Raw genomic sequence first — 15,033 nt, forward strand, 5'->3', positions numbered from 1 at the left:
AATGCTCCCAGTATTAAAACGAACAGATATCATGAAGAGAAGCACAGAGAAGGCTTTGTAATGCTCCCAGTATTAAAACGAACAGATATCATGAAGAGAAGCACAGAGAAGGCTTTGTAATGCTCCCAGTATTAAAACGAACAGATATCATGAAGAGAAGCACAGAGAAGGCTTTGTAATGCTCCCAGTATTAAAACGAACAGATATCATGAAGAGAAGCACAGAGAAGGCTTTGTAATGCTCCCAGATATCATGAAGAGAAGCACAGAGAAGGCTTTGTAATGCTCCCAGATATCATGAAGAGAAGCACAGAGAAGGCTTTGTAATGCTCCCAGATATGAAGAGAAGCACAGAGAAGGCTTTGTAATGCTCCCAGATATCATGAAGAGAAGCACAGAGAAGGCTTTGTAATGCTCCCAGTATTAAAACGAACAGATATCATGAAGAGAAGCACAGAGAAGGCTTTGTAATGCTCCCAGTATTAAAACGAACAGATATCATGAAGAGAAGCACAGAGAAGGCTTTGTAATGCTCCCAGTATTAAAACGAACAGATATCATGAAGAGAAGCACAGAGAAGGCTTTGTAATGCTCCCAGTATTAAAACGAACAGATATCATGAAGAGAAGCACAGAGAAGGCTTTGTAATGCTCCCAGTATTAAAACGAACAGATATCATGAAGAGAAGCACAGAGAAGGCTTTGTAATGCTCCCAGTATTAAAACGAACAGATATCATGAAGAGAAGCACAGAGAAGGCTTTGTAATGCTCCCAGTATTAAAACGAACAGATATCATGAAGAGAAGCACAGAGAAGGCTTTGTAATGCTCCCAGTATTAAAACGAACAGATATCATGAAGAGAAGCACAGAGAAGGCTTTGTAATGCTCCCAGTATTAAAACGAACAGATATCATGAAGAGAAGCACAGAGAAGGCTTTGTAATGCTCCCAGATATCATGAAGAGAAGCACAGAGAAGGCTTTGTAATGCTCCCAGATATCATGAAGAGAAGCACAGAGAAGGCTTTGTAATGCTCCCAGATATCATGAAGAGAAGCACAGAGAAGGCTTTGTAATGCTCCCAGATATCATGAAGAGAAGCACAGAGAAGGCTTTGTAATGCTCCCAGTATTAAAACGAACAGATATCATGAAGAGAAGCACAGAGAAGGCTTTGTAATGCTCCCAGTATTAAAACGAACAGATATCATGAAGAGAAGCACAGAGAAGGCTTTGTAATGCTCCCAGTATTAAAACGAACAGATATCATGAAGAGAAGCACAGAGAAGGCTTTGTAATGCTCCCAGTATTAAAACGAACAGATATCATGAAGAGAAGCACAGAGAAGGCTTTGTAATGCTCCCAGTATTAAAACGAACAGATATCATGAAGAGAAGCACAGAGAAGGCTTTGTAATGCTCCCAGTATTAAAACGAACAGATATCATGAAGAGAAGCACAGAGAAGGCTTTGTAATGCTCCCAGTATTAAAACGAACAGATATCATGAAGAGAAGCACAGAGAAGGCTTTGTAATGCTCCCAGTATTAAAACGAACAGATATCATGAAGAGAAGCACAGAGAAGGCTTTGTAATGCTCCCAGTATTAAAACGAACAGATATCATGAAGAGAAGCACAGAGAAGGCTTTGTAATGCTCCCAGTATTAAAACGAACAGATATCATGAAGAGAAGCACAGAGAAGGCTTTGTAATGCTCCCAGTATTAAAACGAACAGATATCATGAAGAGAAGCACAGAGAAGGCTTTGTAATGCTCCCAGATATCATGAAGAGAAGCACAGAGAAGGCTTTGTAATGCTCCCAGATATCATGAAGAGAAGCACAGAGAAGGCTTTGTAATGCTCCCAGTATTAAAACGAACAGATATCATGAAGAGAAGCACAGAGGAGGCTTTGTAATGCTCCCAGTATTAAAACGAACAGATATCATGAAGAGAAGCACAGAGAAGGCTTTGTAATGCTCCCAGATATCATGAAGAGAAGCACAGAGAAGGCTTTGTAATGCTCCCAGATATCATGAAGAGAAGCACAGAGAAGGCTTTGTAATGCTCCCAGTATTAAAACGAACAGATATCATGAAGAGAAGCACAGAGAAGGCTTTGTAATGCTCCCAGTATTAAAACGAACAGATATCATGAAGAGAAGCACAGAGGAGGCTTTGTAATGCTCCCAGTATTAAAACGAACAGATATCATGAAGAGAAGCACAGAGAAGGCTTTGTAATGCTCCCAGTATTAAAACGAACAGATATCATGAAGAGAAGCACAGAGAAGGCTTTGTAATGCTCCCAGTATTAAAACGAACAGATATCATGAAGAGAAGCACAGAGAAGGCTTTGTAATGCTCCCAGTATTAAAACGAACAGATATCATGAAGAGAAGCACAGAGAAGGCTTTGTAATGCTCCCAGATATCATGAAGAGAAGCACAGAGAAGGCTTTGTAATGCTCCCAGATATCATGAAGAGAAGCACAGAGAAGGCTTTGTAATGCTCCCAGATATCATGAAGAGAAGCACAGAGAAGGCTTTGTAATGCTCCCAGATATCATGAAGAGAAGCACAGAGAAGGCTTTGTAATGCTCCCAGTATTAAAACGAACAGATATCATGAAGAGAAGCACAGAGAAGGCTTTGTAATGCTCCCAGTATTAAAACGAACAGATATCATGAAGAGAAGCACAGAGAAGGCTTTGTAATGCTCCCAGTATTAAAACGAACAGATATCATGAAGAGAAGCACAGAGAAGGCTTTGTAATGCTCCCAGTATTAAAACGAACAGATATCATGAAGAGAAGCACAGAGAAGGCTTTGTAATGCTCCCAGTATTAAAACGAACAGATATCATGAAGAGAAGCACAGAGAAGGCTTTGTAATGCTCCCAGTATTAAAACGAACAGATATCATGAAGAGAAGCACAGAGAAGGCTTTGTAATGCTCCCAGTATTAAAACGAACAGATATCATGAAGAGAAGCACAGAGAAGGCTTTGTAATGCTCCCAGTATTAAAACGAACAGATATCATGAAGAGAAGCACAGAGAAGGCTTTGTAATGCTCCCAGTATTAAAACGAACAGATATCATGAAGAGAAGCACAGAGAAGGCTTTGTAATGCTCCCAGATATCATGAAGAGAAGCACAGAGAAGGCTTTGTAATGCTCCCAGATATCATGAAGAGAAGCACAGAGAAGGCTTTGTAATGCTCCCAGATATCATGAAGAGAAGCACAGAGAAGGCTTTGTAATGCTCCCAGATATCATGAAGAGAAGCACAGAGAAGGCTTTGTAATGCTCCCAGTATTAAAACGAACAGATATCATGAAGAGAAGCACAGAGAAGGCTTTGTAATGCTCCCAGTATTAAAACGAACAGATATCATGAAGAGAAGCACAGAGAAGGCTTTGTAATGCTCCCAGTATTAAAACGAACAGATATCATGAAGAGAAGCACAGAGAAGGCTTTGTAATGCTCCCAGTATTAAAACGAACAGATATCATGAAGAGAAGCACAGAGAAGGCTTTGTAATGCTCCCAGTATTAAAACGAACAGATATCATGAAGAGAAGCACAGAGAAGGCTTTGTAATGCTCCCAGTATTAAAACGAACAGATATCATGAAGAGAAGCACAGAGAAGGCTTTGTAATGCTCCCAGTATTAAAACGAACAGATATCATGAAGAGAAGCACAGAGAAGGCTTTGTAATGCTCCCAGATATCATGAAGAGAAGCACAGAGAAGGCTTTGTAATGCTCCCAGATATCATGAAGAGAAGCACAGAGAAGGCTTTGTAATGCTCCCAGATATCATGAAGAGAAGCACAGAGAAGGCTTTGTAATGCTCCCAGATATCATGAAGAGAAGCACAGAGAAGGCTTTGTAATGCTCCCAGTATTAAAACGAACAGATATCATGAAGAGAAGCACAGAGAAGGCTTTGTAATGCTCCCAGTATTAAAACGAACAGATATCATGAAGAGAAGCACAGAGAAGGCTTTGTAATGCTCCCAGTATTAAAACGAACAGATATCATGAAGAGAAGCACAGAGAAGGCTTTGTAATGCTCCCAGTATTAAAACGAACAGATATCATGAAGAGAAGCACAGAGAAGGCTTTGTAATGCTCCCAGTATTAAAACGAACAGATATCATGAAGAGAAGCACAGAGAAGGCTTTGTAATGCTCCCAGTATTAAAACGAACAGATATCATGAAGAGAAGCACAGAGAAGGCTTTGTAATGCTCCCAGTATTAAAACGAACAGATATCATGAAGAGAAGCACAGAGAAGGCTTTGTAATGCTCCCAGTATTAAAACGAACAGATATCATGAAGAGAAGCACAGAGAAGGCTTTGTAATGCTCCCAGTATTAAAACGAACAGATATCATGAAGAGAAGCACAGAGAAGGCTTTGTAATGCTCCCAGATATCATGAAGAGAAGCACAGAGAAGGCTTTGTAATGCTCCCAGATATCATGAAGAGAAGCACAGAGAAGGCTTTGTAATGCTCCCAGATATCATGAAGAGAAGCACAGAGAAGGCTTTGTAATGCTCCCAGATATCATGAAGAGAAGCACAGAGAAGGCTTTGTAATGCTCCCAGTATTAAAACGAACAGATATCATGAAGAGAAGCACAGAGAAGGCTTTGTAATGCTCCCAGTATTAAAACGAACAGATATCATGAAGAGAAGCACAGAGAAGGCTTTGTAATGCTCCCAGTATTAAAACGAACAGATATCATGAAGAGAAGCACAGAGAAGGCTTTGTAATGCTCCCAGTATTAAAACGAACAGATATCATGAAGAGAAGCACAGAGAAGGCTTTGTAATGCTCCCAGTATTAAAACGAACAGATATCATGAAGAGAAGCACAGAGAAGGCTTTGTAATGCTCCCAGTATTAAAACGAACAGATATCATGAAGAGAAGCACAGAGAAGGCTTTGTAATGCTCCCAGTATTAAAACGAACAGATATCATGAAGAGAAGCACAGAGAAGGCTTTGTAATGCTCCCAGTATTAAAACGAACAGATATCATGAAGAGAAGCACAGAGAAGGCTTTGTAATGCTCCCAGTATTAAAACGAACAGATATCATGAAGAGAAGCACAGAGAAGGCTTTGTAATGCTCCCAGTATTAAAACGAACAGATATCATGAAGAGAAGCACAGAGAAGGCTTTGTAATGCTCCCAGTATTAAAACGAACAGATATCATGAAGAGAAGCACAGAGAAGGCTTTGTAATGCTCCCAGATATCATGAAGAGAAGCACAGAGAAGGCTTTGTAATGCTCCCAGATATCATGAAGAGAAGCACAGAGAAGGCTTTGTAATGCTCCCAGTATTAAAACGAACAGATATCATGAAGAGAAGCACAGAGGAGGCTTTGTAATGCTCCCAGTATTAAAACGAACAGATATCATGAAGAGAAGCACAGAGAAGGCTTTGTAATGCTCCCAGATATCATGAAGAGAAGCACAGAGAAGGCTTTGTAATGCTCCCAGATATCATGAAGAGAAGCACAGAGAAGGCTTTGTAATGCTCCCAGTATTAAAACGAACAGATATCATGAAGAGAAGCACAGAGAAGGCTTTGTAATGCTCCCAGTATTAAAACGAACAGATATCATGAAGAGAAGCACAGAGGAGGCTTTGTAATGCTCCCAGTATTAAAACGAACAGATATCATGAAGAGAAGCACAGAGAAGGCTTTGTAATGCTCCCAGTATTAAAACGAACAGATATCATGAAGAGAAGCACAGAGAAGGCTTTGTAATGCTCCCAGTATTAAAACGAACAGATATCATGAAGAGAAGCACAGAGAAGGCTTTGTAATGCTCCCAGTATTAAAACGAACAGATATCATGAAGAGAAGCACAGAGAAGGCTTTGTAATGCTCCCAGATATCATGAAGAGAAGCACAGAGAAGGCTTTGTAATGCTCCCAGATATCATGAAGAGAAGCACAGAGAAGGCTTTGTAATGCTCCCAGATATCATGAAGAGAAGCACAGAGAAGGCTTTGTAATGCTCCCAGATATCATGAAGAGAAGCACAGAGAAGGCTTTGTAATGCTCCCAGTATTAAAACGAACAGATATCATGAAGAGAAGCACAGAGAAGGCTTTGTAATGCTCCCAGTATTAAAACGAACAGATATCATGAAGAGAAGCACAGAGAAGGCTTTGTAATGCTCCCAGTATTAAAACGAACAGATATCATGAAGAGAAGCACAGAGAAGGCTTTGTAATGCTCCCAGTATTAAAACGAACAGATATCATGAAGAGAAGCACAGAGAAGGCTTTGTAATGCTCCCAGTATTAAAACGAACAGATATCATGAAGAGAAGCACAGAGAAGGCTTTGTAATGCTCCCAGTATTAAAACGAACAGATATCATGAAGAGAAGCACAGAGAAGGCTTTGTAATGCTCCCAGTATTAAAACGAACAGATATCATGAAGAGAAGCACAGAGAAGGCTTTGTAATGCTCCCAGTATTAAAACGAACAGATATCATGAAGAGAAGCACAGAGAAGGCTTTGTAATGCTCCCAGTATTAAAACGAACAGATATCATGAAGAGAAGCACAGAGAAGGCTTTGTAATGCTCCCAGTATTAAAACGAACAGATATCATGAAGAGAAGCACAGAGAAGGCTTTGTAATGCTCCCAGATATCATGAAGAGAAGCACAGAGAAGGCTTTGTAATGCTCCCAGATATCATGAAGAGAAGCACAGAGAAGGCTTTGTAATGCTCCCAGATATCATGAAGAGAAGCACAGAGAAGGCTTTGTAATGCTCCCAGTATTAAAACGAACAGATATCATGAAGAGAAGCACAGAGAAGGCTTTGTAATGCTCCCAGTATTAAAACGAACAGATATCATGAAGAGAAGCACAGAGAAGGCTTTGTAATGCTCCCAGTATTAAAACGAACAGATATCATGAAGAGAAGCACAGAGAAGGCTTTGTAATGCTCCCAGTATTAAAACGAACAGATATCATGAAGAGAAGCACAGAGAAGGCTTTGTAATGCTCCCAGTATTAAAACGAACAGATATCATGAAGAGAAGCACAGAGAAGGCTTTGTAATGCTCCCAGTATTAAAACGAACAGATATCATGAAGAGAAGCACAGAGAAGGCTTTGTAATGCTCCCAGTATTAAAACGAACAGATATCATGAAGAGAAGCACAGAGAAGGCTTTGTAATGCTCCCAGATATCATGAAGAGAAGCACAGAGAAGGCTTTGTAATGCTCCCAGTATTAAAACGAACAGATATCATGAAGAGAAGCACAGAGAAGGCTTTGTAATGCTCCCAGATATCATGAAGAGAAGCACAGAGAAGGCTTTGTAATGCTCCCAGATATCATGAAGAGAAGCACAGAGAAGGCTTTGTAATGCTCCCAGATATCATGAAGAGAAGCACAGAGAAGGCTTTGTAATGCTCCCAGATATCATGAAGAGAAGCACAGAGAAGGCTTTGTAATGGAGCACAGAGCAGGCTTTGTGCTCCCAGTATTTATCCACAATCACAGCAGGCAGGAGTCGGACATACGTTTCCACCGGTATTGGTCTTTTTCAAGTATGTCGTCTCTGGTTCTGTAGGTTTGGTGACGGCTACGCCATCATCCTGTATAAACCATGTGTCGTCCCTGGTTCTGTAGGTTCGGTGACGGCTACGCCATCATCCTGTATAAACCATGTGTCGTCCCTGGTTCTACAGGTTCGGTGACGGCTACACCATCATCCTGTATAAACCATGTGTCGTCCCTGGTTCTGTAGGTTCGGTGACGGCTACACCATCATCCTGTATAAACCATGTGTCGTCCCTGGTTCGTAGGTTCGGTGACGGCTACACCATCATCCTGTATAAACCATGTGTCGTCCCTGGTTCTGTAGGTTTGGTGACGGCTACACCATCATCCTGTATAAACCATGTGTCGTCCCTGGTTCTGTAGGTTCGGTGACGGCTACACCATCATCCTGTATAAACCATGTGTCGTCCCTGGTTCTACAGGTTCGGTGACGGCTACACCATCATCCTGTATAAACCATGTGTCGTCCCTGGTTCTGTAGGTTTGGTGACGGCTACACCATCATCCTCCGTGTGGCGGGTCCAGACCCGGACCTCCTGCCCGTCATGAAGTTCATCGAGGCGGAGCTGGCCGGCTCCACGCTGAAGGAACGACACCGCAACATGCTGCAGTACCAGCTGCCCTCCTCGCTCACCTCGCTCGCCCACATCTTCTCCATCCTGGCGCACAACAAGGCCCGCCTCAGCATCGAGGACTACTCTGTCACACAGACCACCCTGGACCAGGTGAGGACTCACACAGACCACCCTGGACCAGGTGAGAACTCACACAGACCACCCTGGACCAGGTGAGGACTCACACAGACCACCCTGGACCAGGTGAGAACTCACACAGACCACCCTGGACCAGGTGAGGACTAACCAGACCACCCTAGACCAGGTGAGGACTAACCAGACCACCCTGGACCAGGTGAGGACTCACACAGACCAATCTGGACCAGGTGAGGAATAACCAGACCACCCTAGACCAGGTGAGGACTAACCAGACCACCCTGGACCAGGTGAGGACTCACACAGACCAATCTGGACCAGGTGAGGACTAACCAGACCACCCTGGACCAGGTGAGGACTAACTATACCACCATGGACCAGGTGAGGATTAACTAGACCACCCTGGACCAGGTGAGGACTAACTAGTCACACAGACCACCCTGGACCAGGTGAGGACTAACTAGACCACCCTGGACCAGGTGAGGACTAACTAGACCACCCTGAACCAGGTGAGGACTAACTAGACCACCCTGGACCAGGTGAGGACTAACTAGTCACACAGACCACCCTGGACCAGGTGAGGACTAACTAGTCACACAGACCACCCTGAACCAGGTGAGGACTAACTAGACCACCCTGGACCAGGTGAGGACTAACTAGACCACCCTGGACCAGGTGAGGACTAACTAGACCACCCTGGACCAGGTGAGGACTAACTAGACCATCCTGGACCAGGTGAGGACTAACTAGACCACCCTGGACCAGGTGAGGACTAACTAGACCACCCTGGACCAGGTGAGGACTAACTAGACCATCCTGGACCAGGTGAGGACTAACTAGACCATCCTGGACCAGGTGAGGACTAACTAGACCACCCTGGACCAGGTGAGGACTAACTAGACCATCCTGGACCAGGTGAGGACTAACTAGACCATCCTGGACCAGGTGAGGACTAACTAGTCACACAGACCGCCCTGAACCAGGTGAGGACTAACTAGTCACACAGACCACCCTGGACCAGGTGAGGACTAACTAGTCACACAGACCACCCTGGACCAGGTGAGGACTAACTAGACTACCCTGGACCAGGTGAGGACCAGTGTTGTTTTCATCAACTGAAACTAAGACGAAACATGTTCGTAGACTACCACTGACGAAAACTAAATGAAAACTAAGCTACGATGACTAAAACTAAGACTAAATGTATTTTGTTTTTTGCAATTTTGCTAAAAACTAGACGTTACTAGATGTTAGGAAGGGACTAGTGGCCAAGATATCCAGTATAAGTCATTTTACACTTGGTTGCATGCTGAAAATAGCAGATCTACAAGCTCACAATGCGTCGATCTGCTATTTTCTTGTAGATCTGCTATTTTCATTTTGTACATTGAGCCATTACGAGTCGACGGCATCAAGGCCCGCCAAAATACATCTTAGTCGACTAAATGAACTGCAGATTCAGTCGACTGAAACTAGACGAACACTAAAACATTCCAGGAGACTAAAATATGACTAAAACTAAATGAGGTTTCATTTTCGTGTCGTTTTCAGGTGTTTGTGAACTTTGCCAAGGACCAGAGCGACGACTACCACTCTAAAGACAACTCTGTGAGACGGAGAGACGGCGCCGCGACCTCTAACGCCGCGACCTCTAACCCCGCGACCTCCGTTCCCCTGCGGGACGTTCCCCTGGCCTCCGCCCCGAAGGCGAGCACCAGCCTGTCGAAGCAACGCAGCGCCCTGAACGAGAGCATGGTGTGAACGAAGCCCCCAAAAAACATCTCGACTACCTAAACTAAACAACGACAAAACAACTTAAAGAGTGGGACTTGAACCTTTATCCAACGTGGTGGAGTGGAGAGTGGTCCGATCGTTCCCTCCATGGTGTCCTACTTCCATGGAGTATTTTTCGAATACTTTGTTGTTAAAAAAAAAAGATGTCTTCCCTTCTTTGGCGCTCTCGGACAGCGCGGGAAGCGCGATGCCAAGTCAATGCAAACCCATTGTGACTCCCAAGCGCGGAGGGGTCTGTGTGTGTGTGTGTGTGTGTGTGTGGTCGCTAGCTCGCTAGCTAGCTAGCTAGCTAAGCTAAGCCACCGATAATAAGGCAGAGAGAGAGAGAGTCGAACTTGAATAACTGCCGTGATTCTTCTGCTCTAAAGCGCCACCCAGTGGTGGAGCTGTGCTGATGTGTCGTAATATGACGATAATCAGGGTTTAAAACGCCAGTTGTTGTTGTTGTTGTTATTGTAGCGTAACCGAAGTCCTGATGTCACTCCCACTGCTGCCCCCTGGGATACGGAGTTGGTTTTCTAACCCATTTTGGGCGGGAACTCCTTTTGGTGTTTTAAACATTATGTTTTCAAAAATAGCAGATCTACAAGCTCATAGCGCGCCACCGAGTGGCGCGTTATGAACTTGTAGGTCTGCTATTTTTGAAAAATCGTTAAAATGTGCCTCAAATCTTTCAGAAAATTGTCATGATTTAGAAAACTTTTTTTTTAAAATTTCGACGTCAGGCCTGAATGGGTTAATCTATTGGAATTCCCGTAGGGAGATCTTTAGAGGTCGTATAAGAACTGTGTTCCAAAAACCAAACGAATCAAACCGGCGATATATATATATATATATATATATATATATATATATATATATATATATCGTCAGGTGTGTGACTGATGTGTGTCATTTACGATCTCGAGTTGTATTCGATAACGTCTGTGTTTTGGAGAGGCAGGGTTTTTATTAGATTTTCTTCAACTTTTAGTTGAATTGGTACGGCCAAAAATCGCCTGTTTTTGGGAACTCTGTTCTTCTATGATGTGATTTTAAGATCCCCATCTATCTGTTAAACGGAGGGGGGGGACAGCGGCCCCTAGCGGCCAAACCAGGGGATGTCACGCTTTGGTACTCTACTTATAATTATTGTTGTTGTTTCATATCCAAGAACTTATGATGAAGAATCAAAAATCATTTCAACGGCCAAAAGGGCTGAACTGCAAAAGAAAATAAAAACATCTGATCAGATTAGTTTTTTTTTTTTTTTAATAAACATTTGATTTAGTTTTTAATCGTCGTTTTTTATTTATATCTGTAGAAGATATCGTTGTTTAATAGTTTTTAGTGTTTTTGGAGTCCTCGGAGGGCATTATTATTATTATTAACCCACTGGAATGAATGAGAGGACTCCGTTTTAAACTTTAAATAAACTAAAACACTCCAACCAATCAAAGTGCTCCAACTATGCAACAAAGTACTGTAACTGTATGACCACAACGTTAATTATTTTATAGATTTTTTTTCCCTTTTTTTTTATTTTTTATAAGAATGCGTTTTTTTCCTTTTTTTTAACTTCCCACTTTTCATCCATTCTTCTTCTGCCGCGATTACCTCAGAGAAGCTGCCGGAATCCAGCGTCGGTATTGAATCCAGTGGACTGTCGGACAGTCTGCGTCAGTATTGGCATCGTCGCCTCGAACCACCACTAGAGGGCGCACTGTAGCAGTGTGTGTGGCGGCCATTTTCCGGTTCCGTCGTTCCCGGAGCCTATTCGTTTTTTTCCAAAGAAATATATTTTCTGATTCTGCGTAAGAATCAAGCCAGCCAGGATCCTGGTTGAATCACGATCAAACAACTAATCCGTGAAATAAATCACGAAATTAATCCGATATACTATATTAAAAAAAAAATACCCTTTTGTAAAGGTTTTCAAAAACTTGTTTTTATTTTTTATTTTGTTTTTCTCCACAGAATCAAGAATGGATGGCTTGAATCTCTAGGCTTAAAAAACAATTGATATAAATATATTTTTCTGGGGGGAAAAAAAAAACCTAAAAACTAATGGGGTCTAGAACGACGGAACCATAAAATGGCCGCCGCCACTGCTATGCCCTATTGATCGACACCAGACCAGCACAGAGACGGTCTCTGGCAAGAGACTCGGATCATAAAGGTTTTAAACGAAAGTTAGAAAATGAACCTGAATGTGAATAAATGCTGTAACTTGGACTCTCTTTATCTATTCCTCTTCCTGCTGATTGTGTTGAAAACATTTCAGTCCAGTTTGTCGATGTGTCGTGTATTTTTATTTCCACAGAGAACAACCAAAGTGACATGAATTAATTAACCCATTTTGGACGGAAACCCCTTTTGGTGTTTTAAACATTGTGTTATAATTTAGCTATTGAAAAATAGCAGATCTACAAGCTCTACAAGCTACGAGCTTGTAGGTCTGCTATTTTTTTTAAATCGTTAAAATGTGGCGCAAATCATTGAATATATATTTCAGAGCAAACATTTTTAACTAAAATATTTGCTTCTGGGGGGTCACTGGAACTACATATTTTGAGATGGGGGTCCGTGGCCCAATAGAGAGAATTCTGGGGGTCCTTGACATGAAAAAGGTTGAGCACCACTGACATAGAAACATATGAGTTTTTCAGAAGAATGTTAGGATTTAGAAGCCTTTTTTTTTAATTGACATCAGTCCAAAATGGGTTAAGCTGCTGTGGTCGAAAAACATGTCCTCCTGAGAAGAAAAAAACAAAACAATTATGGTTGTTCCACATTATTATTCCAAGCACTTTACGTTGTGTTTTTAATCTGGAATAGTTTCATTTTGCACTGGAATCTCTCAACAGATGTTTTATGCGATTGTACCTTTTTATCCTTTTGTCTTCATTCTTTTCCACCCCCTGATATATGAAAAAAAGATGAGAAAAGTTGATCTTAAAAACCTAGAAAGAAGATATAGTTGTTTTTTTTTATTTAAAAGCCGTTTTACAGATTGTGTGATTGTTGTTGATGTCTGGAGGGCTGTTACTGTTCCACTTCAGCACACAATAAAACGGACCCGGTCAAAACGGAACCACGACTCCTGCATGACTTTTATTATTCCCCCATTTTGGCGCCATTTGAATTAATCTGACCCAGCGCCATTGGCGTTTATGGTACTTATGATCGATGAAGTCATAATGCTACTTACCTTAGCACTGGGTTGCTAGGTGATTGTGTAAACCAGGGGTGGGCAACCTTGACGATGGCGAGGGCCACTATAGTTCCACACTCACTCCAGAGGGCCACTATAGTTCCACACTCACTCCAGAGGGCCACTATAGTTCCACACTCACTCCAGAGGGCCACTATAGTTCCACACTCACTCCAGAAGGCCACTATAGTTCCACACTCACTCCAGAGGGGCCACATTGCGTATTACCTTCGTAGCAAAAATAGCCTACATTATCTACAAGCTCAAAACGCGTTTTTTGCTATATTTGAATTGAAATCCTGAAAAATAACCTTTTTATTTAACTTCAAATGAATTTAGTTATAGTTATGTTAACTTTATTAACTAAATCCAAACACATTGGATACAAAAGGCATGTTTGGAATTGTAACATCTGAAATCAATAATGCTGTACATCAGTATTCTGATATTAACCTGAGGGCCGCATGTGGCCCCGCCCGCATGTGGCCCCCGGGCCGCCAGTTGCCCATGTATGGTGTAAACAGCAATGGAGTGCACCATCTTGAATTTCGCACGGACCCGCCACCGTATGTGTGTTTCCGTTGATTGCCTGTATCTCCAATTCCTTGTCCCAGGTGGTCAGAACAAGGTTTATTCGACGGCCGATATAGCCAAGTACGACTGTAATGGTCAGCCTTTCTGATCGCCGCAAGAGAGATCCACATCCACTCCGACACCACACACAGTGGAAGGAACATAAGAGATCCACATCGGCTCCGACACCACACACAGTGGAAGGAACATAAGAGATCCACATCCGCTCCGACACCACACACAGTGGAAGGAACATAAGAGATCCACATCCGCTCCGACACCACACACAGTGTAAGTAACATAAGAGATCCACATCCGCTCCGACACCACACACAGTGTAAGTAACATAAGAGATCCACATCCACTCCGACACCACACACATTGTAAGGAACATAAGAGATCCACATCCGCTCCGACACCACACACAGTGTAAGGAACACATAAGTAACATCCGGTTGACACCACACACAGTGGAAGGAACATAAGAGATCCACATCCACTCCGACACCACACACAGTGTAAGGAACATACGTAACACACAGTGTAAGGAACATAAGTAACACAGTGTAAGGAACATAAGTAACACACAGTGTAAGGAACACAAGTAACACACAGTGTAAGGAACATAAGTAACACACAGTGGAAGGAACATAAGTAACACACAGTGGAAGGAACATAAGTAACACACAGTGTAAGGAACACAAGTAACACACAGTGTAAGGAACATAAGTAACACACAGTGTAAGGAACACAAGTAACACACAGTGTAAGGAACACAAGTAACACACAGTGTAAGGAACACAAGTAACACACAGTGGAAGGAACACAAGTAACACACAGTGGAAGGAACATAAGTAACACACAGTGTAAGGAACATAAGTAACACACAGTGTAAGGATTAAGGAACACAAATAACACACAGTGGAAGGAACACAAGTAACACACAGTGTAAGGAACACAAGTAACACACAGTGGAAGGAACATAAGTAACACACAGTGTAAGGAACACAAGTAACACACAGTGGAAGGAACACAAGTAACACACAGTGTAAGGAACATAAGTAACACACAGTGTAAGGAACACAAGTAACACACAGTGGAAGGAACACAAGTAACACACAGTGGAAGGAACACAAGTAACACACAGTGTAAGGAACATAAGTAACACACAGT

General features: G+C 42.4%; 1 protein-coding gene across 1 annotated transcript in view; it reads left to right on the forward strand.

The window, feature by feature from the left end:
* LOC306919630 (phospholipid-transporting ATPase ABCA1-like) overlaps nt 1-10,625 on the forward strand; it is a gene marked incomplete at its 5' end in the record, with an annotated part of 50,671 nt that extends 40,046 nt beyond the window's left edge. The window contains 2 exons of the mRNA XM_079532389.1: nt 8,072-8,315; nt 9,852-10,625. Coding sequence (XP_079388515.1) covers nt 8,072-8,315; nt 9,852-10,061 — 454 coding nt within the window. The remainder of the gene's footprint in view (nt 1-8,071; nt 8,316-9,851) is intronic.
* Between the last annotated feature and the right edge of the window lie 4,408 nt (nt 10,626-15,033).

Source organism: Electrona antarctica (genome assembly GCF_951216825.1).
Source record: "Electrona antarctica genome assembly, contig: scaffold_299, whole genome shotgun sequence".
Taxonomy (NCBI): Eukaryota; Metazoa; Chordata; class Actinopteri; order Myctophiformes; family Myctophidae; genus Electrona; species Electrona antarctica.